This window comes from Panthera tigris, chromosome X, assembly GCF_018350195.1.
Source record: "Panthera tigris isolate Pti1 chromosome X, P.tigris_Pti1_mat1.1, whole genome shotgun sequence".
Taxonomy (NCBI): Eukaryota; Metazoa; Chordata; class Mammalia; order Carnivora; family Felidae; genus Panthera; species Panthera tigris.
Window position 1 is genome coordinate 69,403,117 of NC_056677.1, and position 23,852 is coordinate 69,426,968.

The 23,852-nt window shown below is 34.8% G+C and overlaps 1 protein-coding gene across 4 annotated transcripts in view; it reads right to left on the reverse strand.

The window, feature by feature from the left end:
* Positions 1-23,852, reverse strand: part of HDX (highly divergent homeobox) — a 172,438-nt gene that overhangs the window by 48,969 nt on the left and 99,617 nt on the right. For all 4 annotated transcript variants that reach the window (XR_006213576.1, XM_042975187.1, XM_042975188.1 and 1 more), the window contains exon 5: positions 13,236-13,382. Coding sequence is in view for 3 of the 4 variants with exons in the window: in XM_042975187.1 (XP_042831121.1) it covers positions 13,236-13,382 (147 nt within the window). In the remaining variant the exon portion in view is untranslated. The remainder of the gene's footprint in view (positions 1-13,235; positions 13,383-23,852) is intronic.

Below are 23,852 nucleotides of genomic sequence, written 5' to 3' on the forward strand. Positions count from 1 at the left end.
ATAGTTTCAAACAGAGAGGGAGGCAAAGCATAAGAGACTCTTAAATACAGAGAACAAACTAAGGATTGATGGGAATGTATATATGCAATATACACACCACCATCTTTTATATTTATTGATCCATCCATGGAACTTAGGTTGTTTTCCATACCTAGGCTATTATAAGTAATACTGCAATAAACATAGGGGTGTGCATGTTTTCTCACACTAGTGTTTTTGTCTTCCTCAGATAAATAACCAGCAATGGAATTATTGGATACTATGGTAGCTCAATTTTTAAATTCTTGAGGAAACTTCATACTGTTTTCCATTATGGATACACCATTTTACTTTCTCATCAACAGTGTACAAGATTTCCCTTTTCTCCACATCCTCATCAACACTTTTTTTCTTGTCTTTCTGATACTAGCCATTCCGACAGGTGAAAAGTGGCATCTCATTGTGTTTTGATTTCCATTACCATGAGTAGGGATGTTCCTCCTGGCCATCTACATGTATTCTTTGGAAAAAAGTCTGTTCAGGTCCTCTGCCCAGTATTTAATTGGATTGTTTGCTATTTTTTTCAAGTTTTTATTTAAATTTAAGTTAGTTAACATACAGTGTAATATTAGATTAAGGTGTACAATTTAGTGATTTAACACTTCCTTACAACACCGAACACTCATCACAAGTGCACTCCTCAATACCGATCACCTATTTAACCCCTCCCCCAACTAACCCCCCCATAACTATCAGTGTGTTCTCTATAGTTTAGAGTGTGTTTCTTGGTTTGCCTCTCTCTTTTTTTCCCTATGCTCTTTTGTTTTGTTTCTTAAATTCCACATATGAGTGAAATCATATAGTACTGTCTTTCTCTGGCTGACTTATTTTGCTTAACAGTACTCTCTAGCTCCACTCATGTCATTGTAAATGGAGATTTCATTAGTTTTCATGGCTGAGTAACATTCTATTGCATATATTTACCACTTATTTATCCATTCTTCAGCTGATGGACATTTGAGCTGTTTCCAAAATATGGCTATTGTAGATAATGCAGCTGTAAACACTGGGGTGCATGTATCCCTTTGAACTAGTATTTTTGTATTCTTTTGGTAAATAACTAATAATGCAATTGCTGGATTATAGGGGTAGTTCTATTTTAACTTTTTGAGGAGCCTCCATATTGTTTTCAAGAGTGGCTATACAGACAGTACAGGAGTGTTCCACTTTCTCCACATCCATGCCAACACCTGTTGTTTCTTGTGTTGTTGATTTTAGCCATTCTTTTTTTAAAAAATCTTCTTTTTAATTAATTTTGAGAGAGAGAGAGAGAGAGGAGAGAGAGAAAGAGAGAGAGAACCTTAGCAGGGGAGGGACATAGAAAGAGGAAGAGACAGAATCTCAATCACTCCACATTATCAGTGCAGAGCCTGATGCATGGCTCAATCTGATGAACCATGAGATCATGACCTGAGCTGAAATCAAGAATTGGATGCTTAACCAACTGAGCCACCTAGGTGCCCCAGATTTTAGCCATTCTGACAGGTGTGAAATGATATTTCATTGTAGTTTTGATTTGTATTTTCCTGATAATCAGTGGTATTGAGCTTCTTTTCATGTGTCTGTTGGCCACCTGTATGTCTTCTTTGGAAAAATGTCTATTCATATTTTCTGCCAATTTTTGACTTCAACTATTCACTTTTGGGTGTTGAGTTTTTTTAAGTACTTTATATATTTTGGACACTAACTCTTTAGCAGATATGTCATTTGAAAAAATCTCCCATTCTTCAGGTTGCCTTTTAATTTTGTTCATTGTGTCCTTCATTGTGCAGAAGCTTTTTGTCTTGAAGAGGTCCAAATTGTCTGCTTATGCTTTTGTTTCCTTTGCCTCAGGAGATCTATTCAGTAAGAAGTTACTAGAACTGATGTCAAAGAGGTTGCTGCCTGTGTTCTTCTCTAGGATTTTAGTGGTTTTGTGTCTCACATTTAAGTCTTTCATCCATTTTGAATTTATTTTTGTGTATGGTGTAAGAAAGTGGTCTGTTTTCCTGATTTTGCATGCTGCTGTCCAGTTTTGTTTTGTTTTGTTTTGTTTTTCCAACATCATGTGTTGAAAAGACTGTCGCTTTCCCATTGGATATTCTTTCCTGCTTTGTCAAAGGTTAATTAACCATATAGTTGTGGGTTCATTCTGGGTGTTTGTTATTTTGTTAATGGCTTGCATATGTTCTTTATTTTCAATATTACCTCTTATTGGATATCTAATTTGCCAATATCCTCTTTCATTTAGTAGGTTGCCTTTTCATTTTTTGATAATTTCTTTTGCTGTGCAGAAGCTTTTTAGTTTCATGTAGCCCCAGTTTATTTTGCTTTGTTTCCCTTGCCTTTGGAGACAAATCCAAGACAACATCAGTAAGAACAATGGCAAGGAGTTTGCCACTTACATTTTCTTCCAGAAATTTTGTTTTCAGGACTAATGTTGAAGTCTTTAATCCACCATGAATTAATTTTTCTATGTAGTGTAGCATAGTGGTCCAATATTACTCTTTTGCATGTAGCTGTCCAGTTTTCCCATCACCATTTATTGAAGAGACTACTCTTTTCCCATTGTATATTTTTGCATCTTTTGTTATAAATTAGTTTAGTGTATATATATATATATATATATATATATATATATATACATGGGCTTATTTATAGGTACTCTAATATGTTCCATTTATCTATGTGTCAGGTTTCATGGAAATACTATAGTGTTTTGATTATATCTTTTCATTATAGTTTGATGTCAGGGTGTATGATGCTTCCACTTTTGTTCTTCTTTCTCAAGATTGTTTTGGCTATTCAGGATATTTTGTGGATACATAAGAGATTTAGAATCATTTTTTTCTAGTTCTGTGAAAAATACCACTGGAATTTTGATAGGAATTTCATTGTGCCTTCTCCAATTTCTTTCCTCAATGTCCTATACCTGTAAATGTAGAGGTATTTCATCTTCTTGGTTAAATTTATTTCTAGGTTTTTTATTCTTTCCAATGTGATTGAAAATGTGATTGTTTCTTGATTTCTCTGATTGTTCTTTATTAGTGTATAGAAACACAAAAAATGTTTTTTACTTTGTAATCTGAACGTTGCTGGATTTATTTATAATAACATTTTTTTGGCGGGGTGTTTAGAGTTTTCTATACATAGTATCATGTCATCTACAAATAATGAGTGTTACTTCTGCCTTTCCAATCTATATGTCTTTTCTTTCTTTTTCTTTCCTAATTGCTGTTACTAGGACTTCCAATACTATGTTGCAAAAAGTGGGGAGATTGAGCATTATTAATTCTCTCCTGATCTTAGAGGAAAAGCTTTCTACTTTCAACAATTGAGAATGATATTAGCTGTGGGTCTGTCATGTACGGACTTCATTATGTTGCGGTACATCCCCTCTGTGCCTACTCTAATAAGAGATATTTTTAATCATAAATGGATATTGAATTTTGTCAAATGATTCTTGCATCTGTTGAGATGATTATATGATTTTTATGTTTCATTTTATTAATGTGGCTGTATGATGTTGATTGATTTATGTATCTTGTACCATCATTGTATCCCTGGGATAAATCCCACTTGACCATGTTGTAAGGTATTTTTAATGTATTGTTAAATTCAGTTTTCTAATATTTTGTAAAGGATCTTTGCATCTATGTTCATTAGGAATACTGGACTGTAACTTTCTTGTTTTGTAGTGTCCTTATCTGGTTTGTGTATCAAGATATTGTTGCCACCCTAAAATGAGTTTGGAAGCTTTTTCCCCACTTCAATTTCTGGAAGATTTTGAGGATAAGTATTAAATCATCTTTGAACATTTGATAGAATTTACCAGCCACATCATCATGCCCTAAACTTTTTTTTTCAATATATGAAATTTATTGCCAAATTGGTTTCCATACAACACCCAGTGCTCATCCCAAAAGGTGTCCTCTTCAATAACCATCACCCACCCTCCCCTCCCTCCCACCCCCCATCAGCCCTCAGTTTGTTCTCAGTTTTTAACAGTCTCTTATGCTTTGGCTCTCTCCCACTCTAACCTCTTTTTTTTTTCCTTCCCCTCCCCCATGGACTTCTGTTAAGTTTCTCAGGATCCACATAAGAGTGAAAACATATGGTATCTGTCTTTCTCTGTATGGCTTATTTCACTTAGCATCACACTCTCCAGTTCCATCCACGTTGCTACAAAGGGCCATATTTCATTCTTTCTCATTGCCACGTAGTACTCCATTGTGTATATAAAACACAATTTCTTTATCCATTCATCAGTTGATGGACATTTAGGCTCTTTCCATAATTTAGCTATTGTTGAGAGTGCTGCTGTAAACATTGGGGTACAAGTGCTCTATAAATCAGTACTCCTGTATCCCTTGGGTAAATTCCTAGCAGTACTATTGCTGGGTCATATGGTAGGTCTATTTTTAATTTTCTGAGGAACCTCCACACTGTTTTCCAGAGTGGCTGCACCAATTTGCATTCCGACCAAGAGTGCAAGAGGATTCCCATTTCTCCACCTCCTCTCCAGCATCTATAGTCTCCTGATTTGTTCATTTTGGCCACTCTGACTGGTGTGAGGTGATATCTGAGTGTGCTTTTGATCTGTCTTTCCCTGATGAGGAGTGACGTTGAGCATCTTTTCATGTGCCTGTTGGCCCTCCGGATGTCTTCTTTAGAGAAGTGTCTATTCATGTTTTCTGCCCATTTCTTCACTGGATTATTTATTTTTCGGGTGTGGAGTTTGGTGAGCTCTTTATAGATTTTGGATACTAGCCCTTTGTCCGATATGTCATTTGCAAATATCTTTTCCCATTCCGTTGGTTGCCTTTTAGTTTTGTTGGTTGTTTCCTTTGCTGTGCAGAAGCTTTTTATCTTCATAAGGTCCCAGTAGTTCATTTTTGCTTTTAATTCCCTTGCCTTTGGGGATGTGTCGAGTAAGAGATTGCTACGGCTGAGGTCAGAGAGGTCTTTTCCTGCTTTCTCCTCTAGGGTTTTGATGGTTTCCTGTCTCACATTCAGGTCCTTTTTCCATTTTGAGTTTATTTTTGTGAATGGTGTGAGAAAGTGGTCTAGTTTCAATCTTCTGCATGTTGCTGTCCAGTTCTCCCAGCACCATTTATTAAAGAGACTGTCTATTTCCCATTGGATATTCTTTCCTGCTTTGTCAAAGATGAGTTGGCCATACGTTTGTGGGTCTAGTTCTGGGGTTTCTATTCTATTCCATTGGTCTATGTGTCTGTTTTTGTGCCAATACCATGCTGTCTTGATGATGACAGCTTTGTAGTAGAGGCTAAAGTCTGGGATTGTGATGCCTCCTGCTTTGGTCTTCTTCTTCAAAATTACTTTGGCTATTCGGGGCCTTTTGTGGTTCCATATGAATTTTAGGATTGCTTGTTCTAGCTTTGAGAAGAATGCTGGTGCAATTTTGATTGGGATTGCATTGAATGTGTAGATAGCTTTGGGTAGTATTGACATTTTGACAATATTTATTCTTCCAATCCATGAGCAGGGAATGTCTTTCCATTTCTTTATATCTTCTTCAATTACCTTCATAAGCTTTCTGTAGTTTTCAGCATACATATCTTTTACATCTTGGGTTAGATTTATTCCAAGGTATTTTATGCTTCTTGGTGCAATTGTGAATGGAATCAGTTTCTTTATTTGTCTTTCTGTTGCTTCATTGTTAGTGTATAAGAATGCAACTGATTTCTGTACATTGATTTTGTATCCTGCAACTTTGCTGAATTCATGTATCAGTTCTAGCAGACTTTTGGTGGAGTCTATAGGATTTTCCATGTATAGTATCATGTCATCTGCAAAAAGTGAAAGCTTGACTTCATCTTTGCCAATTTTGATGCCTTTGGTTTCCTTTTGTTGTCTGATTGCTGATGCTAGCACTTCCAACACTATGTTAAACAACAGTGGTGAGAGTGGGCATCCCTGCTGTGTTCCTGATCTCAGGGGAAAATCTCTCAGTTTTTCCCCATTGAGGATGATGTTAGCTGTGGGCTTTTCATAAATGGCTTTTATGATCTTTAAGTATGTTCCTTCTATCCCGACTTTCTCAAGGGTTTTTATTAAGAAAGGGTGCTGGATTTTGTCAAAGGCCTTTTCTGCATCAATTGACAGGATCATATGGTTCTTCTCTTTTTTTTTATTAATGTGATGTATCACGTTGATTGATTTGCGAATGTTGAACCAGCCCTGCATCCCAGGAATGAATCCCACTTGATCATGGTGAATAATTCTTTTTATATGCCGTTGAATTCGATTTGCTAGTATCTTATTGAGAATTTTTGCATCCATATTCATCAGGGATATTGGCCTGTAGTTCTCTTTTTTTACTGGGTCTCTGTCTGGTTTAGGAATCAAAGTAATACTGGCTTAATAGAATGAGTCTGGAAGTTTTCCTTCCTTTTCTATTTCTTGGAATAGCTTGAGAAGGATAAGTATTATCTCTTGCTTTAAACGTCTGGTAGAACTCCCCTGGGAAGCCATCTGGTCCTGGACTCTTATTTGTTGGGAGATTTTTGATAACTGATTCAATTCCTTCGCTGGTTATGGGTCTGTTCAAGCTTTCTATTTCCTCCTGATTGAGTTTTGGAAGCATGTGGGTGTTTAGGAATTTGTCCATTTATTCCAGGTTGTCCAGTTTGTTGGCATATAATTTTTCATAGTACTCCCTGATAATTGTTTGTATCTCTGAGGGATTGGTTGCAACTTTTGTTTGTTTAGAGTTTTTTGATTATTGATTCATTCTCCTCATTAATAATAAGTCAACTTAGATTTCCTATTTCTTCATGATTCAGTCTTGGAATATTGTGTTTCCAGTAATTTATCAATTTATTCTGGGTTGTCTAATGTGTTGCTCCAGAGCATTTATAATAATCTTATGAACCCTTGTATTTCTGTGGTATCAGTTGTAATTTCTCTTTCATTTCTGTTTTTATTTGAGCCTTCTTTTTTCTTGGTGAAACTGCCTAAGATTTGTGAACTGTGTTTATCTTTTTAAAGAAACAGCCCTTGATTTCATTCATCTTTTCTATTTCACTTTTACTATCTAATTTATTTCCACTCTAATCTTTGTTATTTCCTTTCTTCTACTAACTTTTTTTTTCTTGTTACTTTAGGTCTATAGTTAATTGTTTATTTGAGGTTTCTCTTTTTCATAGCTTGTAGTACTATGAACTTTCCTTTTAGAACCACTTTTGCTGTATCCCATAGATTTTGGTAAGTCATTTTTTTTGTTTGTTTTCATTTGTTTCTAAGAAATCTATGATGCCAGTTTATTCTTGTAATTGATTTCTAGTGTCATGCTCTTGTGGTCAGAAAAGATGCTTAATAAAATTTCAATCATCTTAAATTTATTGAGACCTGTGGCCTAATATGTGATTTGTATTGGAAAATGTTCCACGTGAGCTTGAGAAGAATGTGAATTCTGCTGATTTTGGATGAAATGTTCTGTATATGTTTTTAAAGTCCATTTGCTCTACTATGTTGTTTAAGGCCCTTTATTGATTTTCTGGCTGGAAAAACTATCCATTGATGCAAATGGGCTACTAAAGTCCCCTGCTATTATTCTATTGCTATCAATGTCTCTTTTTTTCTTTCTTTTATTGAAGTAATAATTGGCATAGTGTTATATTAGTTTCACATCTACGATATAATGATTCAACAATGACATACATTACTCAGTGTTCATAAATATAAACATACTCTTGATCCCATATATTTTACCCCTCCTTTCAGTTACCTCCCCTCTGGCAATCACCATTTTGTTCTCTGAATTTAAAGGTGTGGTTTTTGATATTTTTCCATTGTTGGTTCATCTGTTTTGTTCCTTAAATTCCACATATGAGTGAAATTATATGAATTCCACATTGAGAATTATAATAGCTGTAGGTTTTTCATATATGACCTTTGTTATGTTGAGTTATGTTACCTCTAAACCTACTCTATTGATGGTTTTTGTCATGAATGGATATTGTCCTTTGTCAAATGCTTTATCTGCATCTATTGAGAGGATCATTTGGTTATTATCCTTTCTTTTATTAATGTGGTATATCACATTGATTTATTTGTAGATATTAAACCACCCTTGCAACCCAAGAGTAAATCCCACTTAATTATGGTGAATGATTCTTTTACGTATTATTGGATTTTACTTGCTAGTATTTTATTGAGAATTTTTGCATCTGTTTAAATGGACTAAATGCTCCAATAAAAAAATATAGGGTGACAGAGTGGATAAAAAGCAATATCCATCTATGTGCTGCCAAAGGAGACTCACTTCAGAACTAAAGACACATGCACATAAAAAGTGAAAGGATGGAAAACATTTCCCATACAAATCTAAACAAGAAGAAAGGTGTTGTATCAGTACTCATATCAGAAAAAAATAGACTTTAAAACAAAGATTATAACAAGAGACAAAGAAAGACACTGCATATGATAAAGAGAATAGTCCAACAAAAGTATATAGCAATTGTAAATATTTATGCACCAACATTAAAGCACCTAAATAAAGAAAACAGCTATTAACAGACATAGAAGAAGAAATTGGTAATAATACAATAATAAGAGGGGATTTTGACATCCCACTTACATCAATGGATAGATTATACAAACATAAAAACAAGAATGAAACACTGTCTTTGAATGACATATTGGACCAGATGGGCCTAACAGATAAATTCAGAACATCCTATCTCAAAACAGCAGAGTACACATTCTCTTCAAGTACACATGGCACATTCTCCAGGACTGACCATATATTAGGGCATAAAAAATCTTAGCAAATCATGTCACACATCTTTTCCAACCACCCTCCTTTGAAAGTGGAAATCAATCACAAGAAAATCTGGAAGGAACACAACTACATGGAAGCTAAATAACATGCTACTAAACAATGAATGGATCAATCAACAAATGAAAAAAAAAACACACACACGAAGACAAGTGAAAATGAGAGCACAATGGTTCAAACTCTATGGGATGCAGCAAACACTGTCCGAAGAGGAAAGATTTTTATATCTTTCATTTTGAGAGAGTATGTTTAGGAATATTCTATCACTGTCTCCTCTCTCTTGCAGAATGTGGTCTCCCCCATGGCAATGAATTTCATGATAACTTACTGAAAGTACAGAAAAAGATAACCACATTGAAAATGGAAATCTCAGGATAACATCTGTGTTCCAGGTGAAGACCTACCAATTCAGACTGGAACAAATCAGATTTCAGGAAAAATTTCTTCAAGATGATAAAACTGTTACACTACCAAATGTGTATGAATGTATTGAGAAGAGAGATATGCACCTGGGAAGGGTTTCAGAATAAATTAGTAGTAAGTACCTACAAAATTAAGCAAGCAAAAATGCAAAAAAAAAAAAAACCCAAAAAACTAACAATGAACATAAAACAAAAACAAAACAAAAAACAAAATAATGTTACACAGAAATAGTAAAATATAATATACTACATATGTTAATATGTAGTATAATAGTATACTACATAAGTCAAATATGTAAAACACTTACTTAGTTATAATAATGTTAACACTGGATAACTAACTAACTGAAATTATGAAATAACCAAACTGGGAGAATAAAAGAGAAAAAGTATGCATGTAAGTAAAAGGATCACTGAAGAGATCTTGAAAAAGATTGAGGATAAACCCTCGTATTTTAGTGGAAAATCAATCAACAATGGCTAGCATTGAAAAATCAAGAAATAGTCATATAAACAGAGAGAAGGGAGACTCTTAGGTATTTCCCAATATCTGTCTTCTCCCTCTTCCAGAATAATAAAAAAGTTTAGTTGGGCATATGGCTTCCCAGAGTATAACTGCATTTTCAGCATCCCTTACAGTTAGGTATGACCATGGAACTAATCTTCAGCCAGTGGGTTAGAAGTGAATGTGTCTTGTGACAGTTTCTGGGAATCCTCTTTAAAAGATAGCTGGTACACACCCCTTGCCTCTTCTTTTACCCCCCTCTGTCTTGCTTCCTGGACCATAAGTGTCATAATTTTGGACCTTGTGGGCAAGAAGTACATCATAGAGATGGCAGAATTGAAGGTGGAATGTACCAGAGTCACTCAGGAGTTTATGGGGCAGAACTGCCATGCCAATTTTAAGTTGTACATCCCTGGACTTGTACATGAAATTAAAATATCTTGTCTGAATTACTATTGAGTGTTTCTGTTACAGGCAAACCTAATTCTAATTAATAAAACACATTATTCATAGGTGGAGGTAAAAAGTGCTTGATTCCAGCTATTGGAAAATAGGAGTAGGGAAAGAATAAGGAATGTTGGTTTTATAGCAAGTTTTACAGAACTCGGCTCCTTAAGCTGTGTGCATTTATAACTTCTATTTAAAAAAAATGATAAGAACAAAAACACATGTTCTGAAGTTCCTTATTCTTGGCATTTAGGCTTCTCATACCATTATCCCACTCCAATTCCTCTTCAATCATTTGTATTCTTGTGTTATCTTTCTTGCTAGACTCCAAACTACTTAAAAACAGGGAAAGTGTCTAATGCATTTCTATTTCTTTGTTAGTATACATAATATAGCATGCTCAGTAAATGCAGGATTTAATTTGATTTTTCATTTGGATCCAAAAAAAAAAAAACCGAAAAGCAAGCATTGTGAAAATAGCAATTATTTTTTGAAATCTGTGCTCCATGGTTTCTCTCAATATTCCCTTTTTCTTCATCTATGTATGTGAAAATACTTTATTTCTTCCTTTAGAAGAAATCTGAAGTTTGCCATTTGTTCTTTAATAGCACTTCCCTCTTGATTTTCTGGGATGAATCTCCAGTGTAAGCTAAAGCCTACTCATACTTCCTTGAAAAAGCCAACTGTTAGCATCTCTTCTAAATTCCACATTTAATGATCCATGAAATCGCCCAGAGTGGGAATCTTTATACCACATAAATCAAGAAATGCTATAAATCAGGTTTTTTCCCTTAGCTAATTGTTAAACACTTACAAGCATACTACTATTACTACTATTTAAATCTTATATCCACATTTTATAAATTGAATGTAAACTACTGTACCCATGACTGATCAATATAATTTTCAATCAAAATTTCATTACATAACATGTGAGGTCTATTTCATATTACCTTATGTAATGTTTCATAATATAATGTAATGTAATGTAATGTAATGTAATGTAATCACCCAAATTCCGAATACTTTCAGCATGCCAAAAAGAAACCCTATACTCATTAACAATCATTTTTCATTCCTCCCTATCTCAATCCCCTGGCAATTACTGATACTACTTTTCATTTCTATAGATGTGCCTATTCTGGATATTTCATATAAATTGAATCATAAAATATGTGGTCTTTGGTGACTGGTTTCTTTCACTTAACATAATGTTTTCAAGAAGCATCTATTTTGTAGCACGTTTCAGTATTTCATTACTTTATATGCCTATATAATATTCCATTCTATGCTATATCACATTTTCTTTATGCATTCACTTCATGGACATTTGTTTTTTTTCCCACTTTTTGGCTATTATGAACAATGCTGCTATGGATATCCATGTATAAGTACTTTTTTTAAGTTTTTATTTAAATTCCAATTAGTTAACATACAACGTATTATTAGTTTCAGGTGTACAATTCAGTGTTTCAACACTTACATACAACACCCTGTGCTCACTGCAAGTGCACTCCTTAATCACCAACACCTATTTACTCCATCCCTCCCAATCACCTCTTCCATCGTAACCATCAATTCATTCTCTATAGTTAAGAGTCTGTTTCTTGGTTTGCCTCTCTCTCTTTTTTTTCTCCTATGCTCATTTGTTTCAATAAAACAAAAAGCTTTGCACAGTGAATGAAAGGATCAACAAAACTAAAAGCCAACCTACAGAATGGGAGAAGATACTAGCAAATGACATATCTGATAGAGGATTATTATCCAAAATATATAAAGAACTCATAAAACTCAACACCCAAAAGATGAATAATCCAATTAAGAAATGAACAGAAGACAAGAATAGACATTTTTCCAAAGAAGACATACAGATGGCCAACAGATATATGAAAAGATGCTCACCATCACTGATCATCAGAGAAATACAAATTGAAACTACAATGAGGTATCACCTCACACCTGTCAAAATGGCTAAAATTAACAACACAAGAAACAACAAGTGTTGGTGAAGATGTGAAGAAAGGGAAACCCTCTTGCACTGTCTGTGGAATGTGAATTGGTGCAGCCACTGTGGAAAACTGTATGGAGTTTCCTCAAAAAATTAAAAATAGAACTACCTTACAATCCAGGAATTGCACAACAAGGTATTTACCCATAGAATAAAAAATACTAACTTGAAGGGATACATGCACCTCAATGTTTATAGCAGCACTATATATAATAGCCAAATTATGGAAACAGACCAAATGTCCACTGACTGCTGAATGGATAAAGAAAAAGTGGTACATATATACAATGGAATATCACCCAGCCATAAAAAAAAGAATGCAATGTGACCATTTGGAAGAATGTGAATGGACCTGGAAAGTATTATGCTAAGTGAAATAAGTCAGTCAGAGAGAAAGAAATACCATAATATTTCATTCATATTTGGAATTTAAGAAAAAAAAAACAAATGAGCATGTATAAGTTTTTGAGTATACACACATTTCATTTCTTTTGGGTACATACCTAAGAGTGAAATTGATGGGTCATATGATAACTCTATGTTAAAAATTTAAGAACTGTTTTTCAACGTGGCTAAAACATTTTACATTTACAACAAAAGTGTACAATGGTTCCAATTTATCCACATCCCAGTCAACACTTATTATCTGTCTTTTTTATTATAGTCATCATATAGGCTATTAAGTGGTATCTCATTGTGGTTTTGATTTCCACAATGACAAATGATGTTGAACATCTTTTTGTGTGTTTATTGGCCAGTTGCATATCTTCTTTGGATAAAGTATATTTAAATTCTTTGCCCATTTTCAATTGCATTATTTGCCTTTTTATTATTAATATTTAAGAATTCTTTACATACTCTGAATATAAGCTCCTTATCAGATATGTACTTTGAAAATATTTCGCCCCATTCTGTAGATAATCTTTTTCACTTTATTGATGTTCTTGTTTTCAGCACCTCATGCAATTTTTATAGAGCTTTATTTTATGACAATCTTCAATCACAGCATGAAAATTATTGAAAATGTCTTACCCGAACTATTTCACAGTCAACATTTAATTCAGTTGCAACTGCTTCAATTTTCTCTCTACACACAGAACCAAGGCTGGTCATGCCATTGTCCCAGTACTTCTTAAGGGTGGCTAAGTCTCGGTCACTGAACTGAGTGCGGTCTTGTAGCTGTAAGACAGATTTAAAATAATTAGAATAAAAGGAAAGAATATTATAGACAGGGTCATCTGGGTGAATTATGCTAGGCTACTTTCAACACATAACTAACTAAATTAATTTCACAGTTCTTAATATGTGTTTCCCCATTCTGAAATGGGCCTCTCCATGATATTTCCATAACATGAAAGTGTGTTAGAATAAAACAAGTAAAAAAAATTAACTGTTAGCAATTAAGTAGTATTTTTAAGTTGTTTTTAGTTTTTATTTTTACCATTTTTTTAAAGTAGACTTCATACCCATTGTGGGGCTTTAACTCACAACCCTGAGATCAAGAGTTGCATGCTCTACCAACTGAGCCAGCAAGGTGCCCCAGCAAATAAGCAGTATTGATTTTAAATGATTATAATCACATAAATAATACATTTTATTGTCATTGTAGAAAATAAGGATAAATTTTTTAAGAAAGAATTTAAATTACCCACAATTCTGTAAATAGCACTTGTTAATATTATAATGTCTATTTTTTTTTTCATTTTTCTATGATACACATATTCATATTCGCACTAAATATATTTTAAAAAATAATGGTTAGGGAGCCTGGGTGGCTCAGTCGGTTGAGTGCCCGACTTCAGCTCAGGTCATGATCTCACGGTTTGTGAGTTTGAGCCCCACATCGGGCTCCATACTGACTGCCTGGAGCCTGGAGCCTGCTTTGGATTCTGTGTCTCCTTCTTTCTGCCCCTCCCCTGCTTGCACTGTGTGTGTGTCTCTCTCTCTTTCAAAAATAAATAAACATTAAAAATATTTTAAAAAATAACAGTCAAGATCACATCACTGTGGTGTCTTTTGAGAATTTAATCTAGATTGGCCATGTGTAGATCTTGTATTAATGTTATAATAAATTAAAAGTGTAAATAAGAAAGGCTTAAGAAGATAAGGTAGCTTTTAATAATCATATTTATGACTTCAGAAAGTTTCATAATAACCCTATCCTTTTTGTTCTTAGATTTTTTTTATTCCAATAAACTATAGACCTTGTATGTTATTTTAATTCAATGAATCCTAGAGGCAACTGTAGGAAGTAAATTAGAAGCATGATGGAATAATGACTTTCATTTTATTGATAAGGAGTCAGGAAAAGCAGGGTCAAAGGACACATTTAACAAGGAACAAAATGTCCATCACAGAGCTAGAAATAGAAATCTGATTTTTTTTTCTAGTAGCTTCATCCTTATGAGGTCTCCAATTAGCTAAGGAGGTGGTAAAAAAAATCTAAAAATAGCTTTTAATTAAAAATATATATCCTGCAAAGCCCTTGTATGTGTATGCATGCTTTTGTGATGAGAGAACAAGAATGAGAGAGCAAGAGAGTGAGAGAGAAAGCCTGTGATAGTGACTTGAGGAGAAATGCTGCAAATCATGGAAGGAGGTATGAGGTTCTGTTGCTTCCTTCTGCCTAAAAAGATATGGTCTGGTCTCACAGAGGCTACACCTCAAATCCTTTGTAGAAGTACACTGATTTCAATATTCCCTTTCTTTCTTTTTTTTTTTAATTTATTTTTTTAAATTTATTTTTGAGACACAGAGAGACAGAGCATGAGCAGGGGAGGGGCAGAGAGAGAGGGAGATGCAGAATCTGAAACAGGCTCCAGGCTCTGAGCTGTCAGCACAGAGCCCGATGCGGGGCTCGAACTCACGGACTGTGAGATCATGACCTGAGCTGAAGTCGGACGCTTAACGGAGTCACCCAGGTGCCCCTCAACATTCCCTTTCTTAATGAAATTTAAAATAGATCCCTCTCCTGAATTGGATTTGAATAACAATATAATGTATACAACATATAAAGCATGACTTAAATGAAAGTTATCATAGCTAAAACTGGTAAAATACTAAAAAACAAGTGCAAATATGTTTTAAAGCTACAACCCTTTGAACAAGAATTTTACTTTTTAATTTTTTAATGTTTACTTTTTTTATTTTTTAGAGAGAGAGAGTGACAAAATGTGAGCAGGGGAGAGACAGAGAGAGAGGGAGACGCAGCATTCGAAGCAGGCTCCAGGCTCTGAACTGTCAGCACAGAGCCATTTCCAGGGACAAACCCACGAACCGTGAGATCATGACGTGAGCCAAAGTTGGTGGCTTAACCAACTGAGCCACCCAGGTGGCCCTCAGAAAGAATTTTAAACATCAGGAGGGAAAGCAATATATGAACTTGTGGTTTACTACCAAAATAGTGAAGTTAGATTGTATAATTAATGTGTCTATTCATAGGCAATATAGTACAGTTGTTCTGTGCATATGTTGATCATTCAACACAGATAAATGATAAATTTGTTTTTCCTCTACTTAAAGAGCCTTGATGAGTAACATTTATTGTAAGTACTAGTACTAAATTACATGTTCCTAAGGAACAAATCAAAATATACCATACAAGAGTTTTTAATCAAGTGGAATAAGCTTCAAGTATTTACAACATAAAAAGCTCATTAGGTTCCCATTGTATATTGATCGTACCATAGTTTTGTAGCTAAAATAAAACAGAAAGCAAAATAAATGGGAGTAGGGTTCTAGGTAGATTCAAATAATCCACCATAACAGCCAGCATAAGGGTTTTTATATATTTCCATTGCATCAAGTTCTCCAGTGCAAGCCAGGCTACATTACTGTCAGAATGTAAGGAATAATGAACAGAACGCTGAACACACTCATCCAATGAATTTGTAATTCATTTAGAGGACATCTGAAGCTGATTCATCCCTTAAATTGAACTAAATAAAACCTGACTTGATTTGTTAGAAATGTGCTGGGGTCCCAACATTAGCAATGTTGAAGGCAAGCTATTATGATAATGCCTATTAAGTAGAAACTTATGGGGGAAGAACAGTTAAAGTTCTTAAAAATATCTTATCCAAGAAAATAATAAGGTTATAAAAATAATTTATCATTAAAACTGTAAATATTGATTTAGAGAAGAATAAAAAGGTGGACACAAAGGATAAGTTACATTCTGCCCTCAAGTTAAAATCAGTTTTGTTTTTTGACAGGGCTCTAAGCCACTTTCACTTTAGAAAGAAACCTACAGCCAAAACCACTGGCTCAAGTGAGAGAGACATATTAAACAATTCTCTTGTTGATTTTGTGAAAAGAATAACATTCCAGTAACCCTGAAACTAGGGTGAAAGCTGAAGTTTGGCCCAAGTGACCAGGTAATTGTGTTGATTGTACATGGATTATATTGCAACACAATATTCAGAAACCTTCTGGTCTCTTCACAAACTTCATAACATTTGTAGGAAATTAGTTCTTTGCTTTTCTTTTAAAAATAAAATTAGATGACAAAACTCTGATGTTGGGGAGTACAGTGTCCTGTTTTATGTATGGATCTTACTTAAATGTAGAAGTAAACTATTTATATTCAGAGGAAGCCCCTTTAAAATGAGAACTATTAAAAAATTTTAATACAATTAACACTCCTTCAGCTTACTGCTTCAGTGTTCCATATGCTGTGCACCATTCTGCCCTATTTCAATCATCAGTCCAGACACTAGCCTGTAGTGTTGAGACTTCAAACTTGTTTTGTGAAATTCTATTCATCTTTCTACTTAAAAATCAGCTCATTAGTAGCAGAGATCATACTTTTTTAGTTTTATTTTCATTGTAAAAATGAATAATACACTTGATAAGAAAAACAGCCAAACTACGAGCTATAGTCTCTTTCCCTTCCTTATTTACAAATTCCTAATCTAAACACCAAGGCAACTTCTGTCAGTAGTTTCCAGAAAATTTCCAAAACAAAAATGCATATACACTTACAAAAAAAGTGATGATACTATAAAATTAAATTCTATTACTTACGTATATCTTGGAGCTATTTCTATACCATCACATTCAGATACACTACCTCAATATTTTTTTTCAATATATAAAATTTATTGTCAAATTGGTTTCCATACAACACCCAGTGCTCATCCCAAAAGGTGCCCTCCTCAATACCCATCACCAATCCTCTCCTCCCTCCCACCCCCATCAACCCTCAGTTTGTTCTCAGTTTTTAAGAGTCTCTTATGCTTTGGCTCTCTCCCACTCTAACCTCTTTTTTTCTTCCCCCCCCTCCAATGGGTTTCTGTTAAGTTTCTCAGGATCCACATAAGAGTGAAAACATATGGTATCTGTCTTTCTCTGTATGGCTTATTTCACTTAGCATCACACTCTCCAGTTCCATCCACGTTGCTACAAAGGGCCATATTTCATTCTGTCTCATTGCCACATAGTACTCCATTGTGTATATAAACCACAATTTTTTTATCCATTCATCAGTTGATGGACAGTTAGGCTTTTTCCATAATTTGGCTATTGTTGAGAGTGCTGCTATAAACATTGGGGTACAAGTGCCCCTATGCATCAGTACTCTTGTATCCCTTGGGTAAATTCCTAGCAGTGCTATTGCTGGGTCATAGGGTAGGTCTATTTTTAATTTTTTGAGGAACCTCCACACTGTTTTCCAGAGTGGCTGCACCAGTTTGCATTCCCACCAACAGTTCAAGAGGGTTCCCGTTTCTCCACATCCTCGCCAGCATCTATAGTCTCCTGATTTGTTCATTTTGGCCACTCTGACTGGTGTGAACTACCTCAATCTTTTTAACTGCTAAATTGTGTTCCATGGACCACATAAAAATATAAAGCTTCTGCATAGCAAAGAAAACAAGCAACAATAATAAGACAATCTACTTAATGGGCAAAGATATTTGCAAATGACATATCCAATAACGGCTTAGTATCCAGAATATATAAAGAACTTATACAACTCAACACCAAAAAACTCCCAAATAATCCAGTTTAAAAATGGGCAGAGGACAGGAACACACATTTCTCCAAAGAAGTCATAGAGATGACTAACAGACACATGAAAAGATGCTCAACATCACTCATCAGCAGGGAAATGCAAATCAAAACCACAATGAGATATCATCTCATACCTCTCAAAATGGCTAAAATCAAAAACACAAAAAACAAGTATTGATGAGGATGTGGAAAAAAGGAACCCTCATGCACTCTTGGTGGGAATACAAATTGTTACAGTCACTGTGGAAAACAATATGGAGGCTTTTCAAAAAATTAAAAATAAAATTATTGTATGATTTAGTAATTCTATTACTGAGTATTTAACCAAAGAATATAGAAACACTAATCCAAAAAGATATATGCACCCCTATTTTAATTGCAGCATTATTTACAATGGTCAAATTATGGACTAATCCTAGTGTCCATTGATAGATGAATGGATAAAGAAGATGTATATATAATGATAAATGGATAAAGAAGATAAGGTGTATATACATATATATGCAATAGACACTACATGATTTAGAAATATCTAATTGTGAAAGTTTAGGTGTTTTTCAGGTTATTGCTATTAAAAACAACACTTAAATGGATATCCTTGTATATAAATCTTGATTTTTATTTGCAATTATACATTATGCAATTATACAATTTGCAATTATACAATTATACATTATTTGCAACTATACATATTTTTTTTTGTTTTGATCACCTCCACTTCTCATTGGTGATGAAGGGATTCTTGCCCTAGAGTTTTGGGGATAGCCAACAAAAGCCTCTCAACACTAAACAGATAAAATCAACAGTAGTGTATTAGTCAGGTATACTCATAGCTTGGAAAAGAACACCACATGCTACAAAGGGACACATGGGGATTCTCTCTGGGAATAGAGTGAACAAACAGAGGCTGTAGTGTAATCCCTGAGAGTGGTGAAACCCCCATTTCCCATAGGAGGATTGGATTTCCCTCAGGAGAATTTCCCACAGGAGGAGGATGTGCTTGGCCTGTTTGAACAGAAACCCACAATTCAGGGATAAGCAGGCACTGCACTTGGTCCCTGTGATGAGTTATTTGAATATGGTACTTTGTCTACAGGTACAGGATGACAAGGGGAACTTGTGGTTGGCCATTTGAGACTCTCCTTGCTTTCCCCAGATGTCAAAACACATGTAATATGAGGCCTTAATATTAGGTCTTTTAATTTTTTTTTTAAATTTGAGTATATTTGAAACATAATGTTATGTTAGTTTCAGGTGTACAACATAGTGATTTGACTTCTCTATACATTATGTTATGCTCACTACAAGTGTAGCTATCACTCATCATTATATAATGCTATTACATTCTCACTGACTACATTTCCTATGCTGTGCTTTTTATTCCCATGACTTACTCATTCCATAACTGGAAGTCTGTACCTCCTACTCCCCTTCATCAATTGTGTCCATCCCTGTGGCAAATCAAATAGCTATGCCCTGGGTTAGGAGATTATAGGGAATGCATTGGAAAGGAGAACATTGCTTTCTGGCCTTGCTGAAAACAGCGGGCTGCACTTCCCTTATTTAGTTAATGTATATCTAGGGGTTGGGTTGTTCCTGTGCTCAGGAATTCCTTAGATCATGTTATCTATGGAATAGCTCATCTTGTTTTCCACCCTGTTTTCTGCATATGCTCTTTTGTAGTCTTGACAACACCTTAACTTGTTTTTCTGTACACTTTCTATACTTTCTTATTGGCACTTAGCCCCCTGATGTATTGCACAATGTTTCCCTACATGTATTCTTAAATACAGGAGCTTGAGATCAGCTTGGGAGACTTCCCTTAGCCTCCCTCTTTTCTCTCTTGACTTGCATGAAGCCTTGAGTAATCTTTTCTGCCAACTTAGGCTTTTCTGGACAAAACCGAAAGCAGAACTCACCCATACCCAATCCCTCTTCCTCCGGCCTCTATAAATATGCCACAAATTGGGATTAGTGGGCCAAAGAATATGTGCATTTAAGTTTTTATAAACATAGCCAAATTGCCCTTGTTTAAGGACCTAGAGGGTATTATGCCAAATGAAATAAGTCAGACTGGGAAAGACCAATGCCATATGATTTCACTATGTAAAAATCTAAAAACCAAAACAAATGAATAAACAAACCAAAAGCAGAATCAGTTCTCTCTTTGTCTCTCTCTCTGCCCCTCCCCCACTCATGCACACACGCACACACACACACACACACACACACAGGCACACACACACACCCACAGAGTCTCTCTCTCTCAAAATAAATAAAAATAAATAAGCTTAAAAGATAAAGGATCATACTTTTATTTCTTCTTTCTTATTATTTTTTTAAATCCATACACCTCTGTGCTAAACATGTCAGATGTCTTTTTGGACATAATTACATTTGTAATCACATTGAACACATTATCTATGATTAGCAATTCACTGTCCTTTCATTTTTTAAATTTTTTTTCTAACTATGAAATTTATTGTCAAATTGGTTTCCATACAACACCCAGTGCTCATCCCAAAAGGTGCCCTCCTCAATACCCATCACCCACCTTCCCCTCCCTCCCACCCCCCATCAGCCCTCAGTTTGTTCTCAGTTTTTAAGAGTCTCTTATGCTTTGGCTCTCTCCCACTCTAACCTCTTTTTTTTTCTTCCCCCCCCCTCCAATGGGTTTCTGTTAAGTTTCTCAGGATCCACATAAGAGTGAAAACATATGGTATCTGTCTTTCTCTGTATGGCTTATTTCACTTAGCATCACACTCTCCAGTTCCATCCACGTTGCTACAAAGGGCCATATTTCATTCTTTCTCATTGCCACGTAGTACTCCATTGTGTATATAAACCACAATTTTTTTTTTGATATATGAAGTTTATCCAGGCTCAAGAAACACAGAGAGTTCCAAACAAGATAAACCCAAGGAGATGCACGTCATAATATATAATAATGAAATGTCAAAGATTAAAGATATAGAGGGGCCCCTGGGTGTCTCAGTTGGTTAAGAATCCAACTTCGGCTCAGGTCATGATCTTGTGGTCCATGAGTTTGAGCCCCGCGTCAGACTCTGTGCTGACAGCTCAGAGCCTGAAGCCTGTTTCAGATTCTGTGTCTCCCTCTCTCTGACCCTCCCCCGTTCATGCTCTGTCTCTCTCTGTCTCAAAAATAAATAAACGTTAAAAAAAGTTTAAAAAAGATTATTATTTTGATAAAGTTCCAATAGTTTATTTTTGCTGTTGTTTCCCTTGCCTCAGGACACATACGTAGTAAGAAGTTGCTACAGCCAATGCCGAAGAGGTTACTGCCTGTGTTCTCCTCTAGGATTTCAATAGTTCCCTATCTCATATTTAGGTCTTTTATCCATTTTGAAATTTTTGTGTGTGGAAGGTGTAATAAAGTTTATGATTTTCATTCTTTTGCATGTTGTTATCCAGTTTTTCCAACATCATTTGTTGAAGAGACTATCTTTTTTCCATTGGATATTCTTTCCTGCTTTATCGAAGATTAGTTTATCATATAGCTGTGGTTCATTTCTGAGTTTTCCATTCTATTCTATTAATCTATGTGTCTGCTTTTTTGCCAGTACCATGTCTGTCTTGATCACTACAACTTTGTAATATAACTTGAAATCTGGAATTATGATGCCTTCAGCTTTGCTTTCCTTTTTCAAGATTGCTTTGGCTATTCAGGACCATTCGTGGTCCCATAACAATTTTAGGATTGTTTGTTCGACATCTGTACAAAATGCTGGTGTATTTTATAGGGGTTGTATAAAATAAGTACTTTGCTTTGGGGAGTATAGTCATTTTAACGATGTTTTTCTTCCAATCCATGAGCATGGAATGTTTTTCCATTTCATTGTGTCCTCTTCAATTTCAATTTATTTCATCAGTGTTTTATAGTTTTCAGTTTATATATATTTTACCTCTTTGTTTAGGTTTATTCCTAGATATGATTTTTGATTGTAAGGTGTTGTATGGGGTTGATTCCTTAATTTTTCTTTCTGTTGTTTCATTATTATTATCTAGAAATGCAACAGATTTCTGTACATTGATTTTGTATCCTGTGATTTTGATGAAATCATGTATCAGTTCTGGCAACTTTGAGGAAGAGTCTTTTGGGATTTCTATATAGGGTATCATGTCATTTGCAAATATGAAAAATATCTACATCCTTGTTAATTTGGATGCCTTTTATTTTTGATTGCTGAGGCTAATACTTCCAGTACTATGCTAAATAACAGTGGTGAGAGTGGACATTCCTGTCTCATTCCTGACTGTAGGGGAAAAGCTCTCAATTTTTCCCAATTGAAGGTGATATTAGCTGTGTTTTTTTTTGCATATGACTTTTATGATGTTGAGATATGTTCCCTCTGTCCCTATTTTGTTCATTGATTTCATAAGGAATGGATGTTGTACTTTGTCTAATGTTTTTTCTGCATCTGTTGAAGAGATCATATGGTTTTTATCCTTTCTTTTCTTAATGTGGTGTGTCATGTTGATTGATTTGTGAATACTGAAACACCCTTGCAGCCCAGGAATAAATTTTGCTTGATCTCGCTGAATCATTCTTTTACTGTACTGTTGAATTCAAATTGCTAGTATTTTCTTGAGAATATCTGCATCTATGTTCATAAGGAATATTGGCCTGTAGTTCTCTTTTTTAGTGGAATCTATCTGGTTTTGGAATTAGAGTAATGCTGGTCTCATATAATAAATTTGGAAGTTTCCTTCAATTTATCTTTTTTGGAATACTTTGAAAATAATAGGTATTAACTGTTCTTTAAATGTTTGATAGAATTCCCCTGTGAAGCCATCTGGCCCTGGACTTTTGTTTGTTGGGAATTTTTTTAAGTTTTTTTTTTAATGCTTATTTATTTTTTTAGAGACAGAGAGAGAAAGAACAGGAGCAGGGGAGGGGCAGAGAGGGAGACACAGAATCCGACACAGGCTCCAGACTCTGAGCTGTCAGCACAGAGCCCGACACAGGGATCGAGCTCAAGAAAAGCGAGATCATGACCTGAGCTGAAGTCAGACACTTAACCAACTGAGCCACCCAGGCACTCCACGTTGGGAGGTTTTTGATTAGTGATTTAACTTCTTTGTTGGTAATTGGTCTGTTCAAGTTTTCTATCTCTTTCCATTTCAATTTTGTTAGATTATATGATTCTAGGAATTGATACATTTCTTCCATATTGTCTAATTTGTTGGCATATAATTTTTCATTATATTCTCTTATAATTGTTTGAATTTTGGTCATGTTGATTGTCATTTCTCCCCTCTCATTTGTGATTTTATTTGGTTCCTTTTCCTTTTCTTTTTGATAAATTTGGCTAGGGGGTTATCAATGTCATTAATTTTTTCAAAGAGTCAGCCTGGTTTCATTGATCTGTTCTGCTATTTTTTATGTTTTTATTTTTTAGTGTATCATTTATTTATGCTTTAATTCATATAATTTCCCTGCTTCTGTTGGCTTTAAGGTTTGCTCATTGTTCTTTTTCTACCTCCTTTAGGTGTAAGGTTAGATTTTGTATTTGAGGTTTTTCTTGCTTCTTGAAGTAGGCCTGTAGTCATATATATTTCCTACTTATGACAGTTTTCACTGCATCCCAAAGATTTTGGACTGTCCTGTTTTTATTT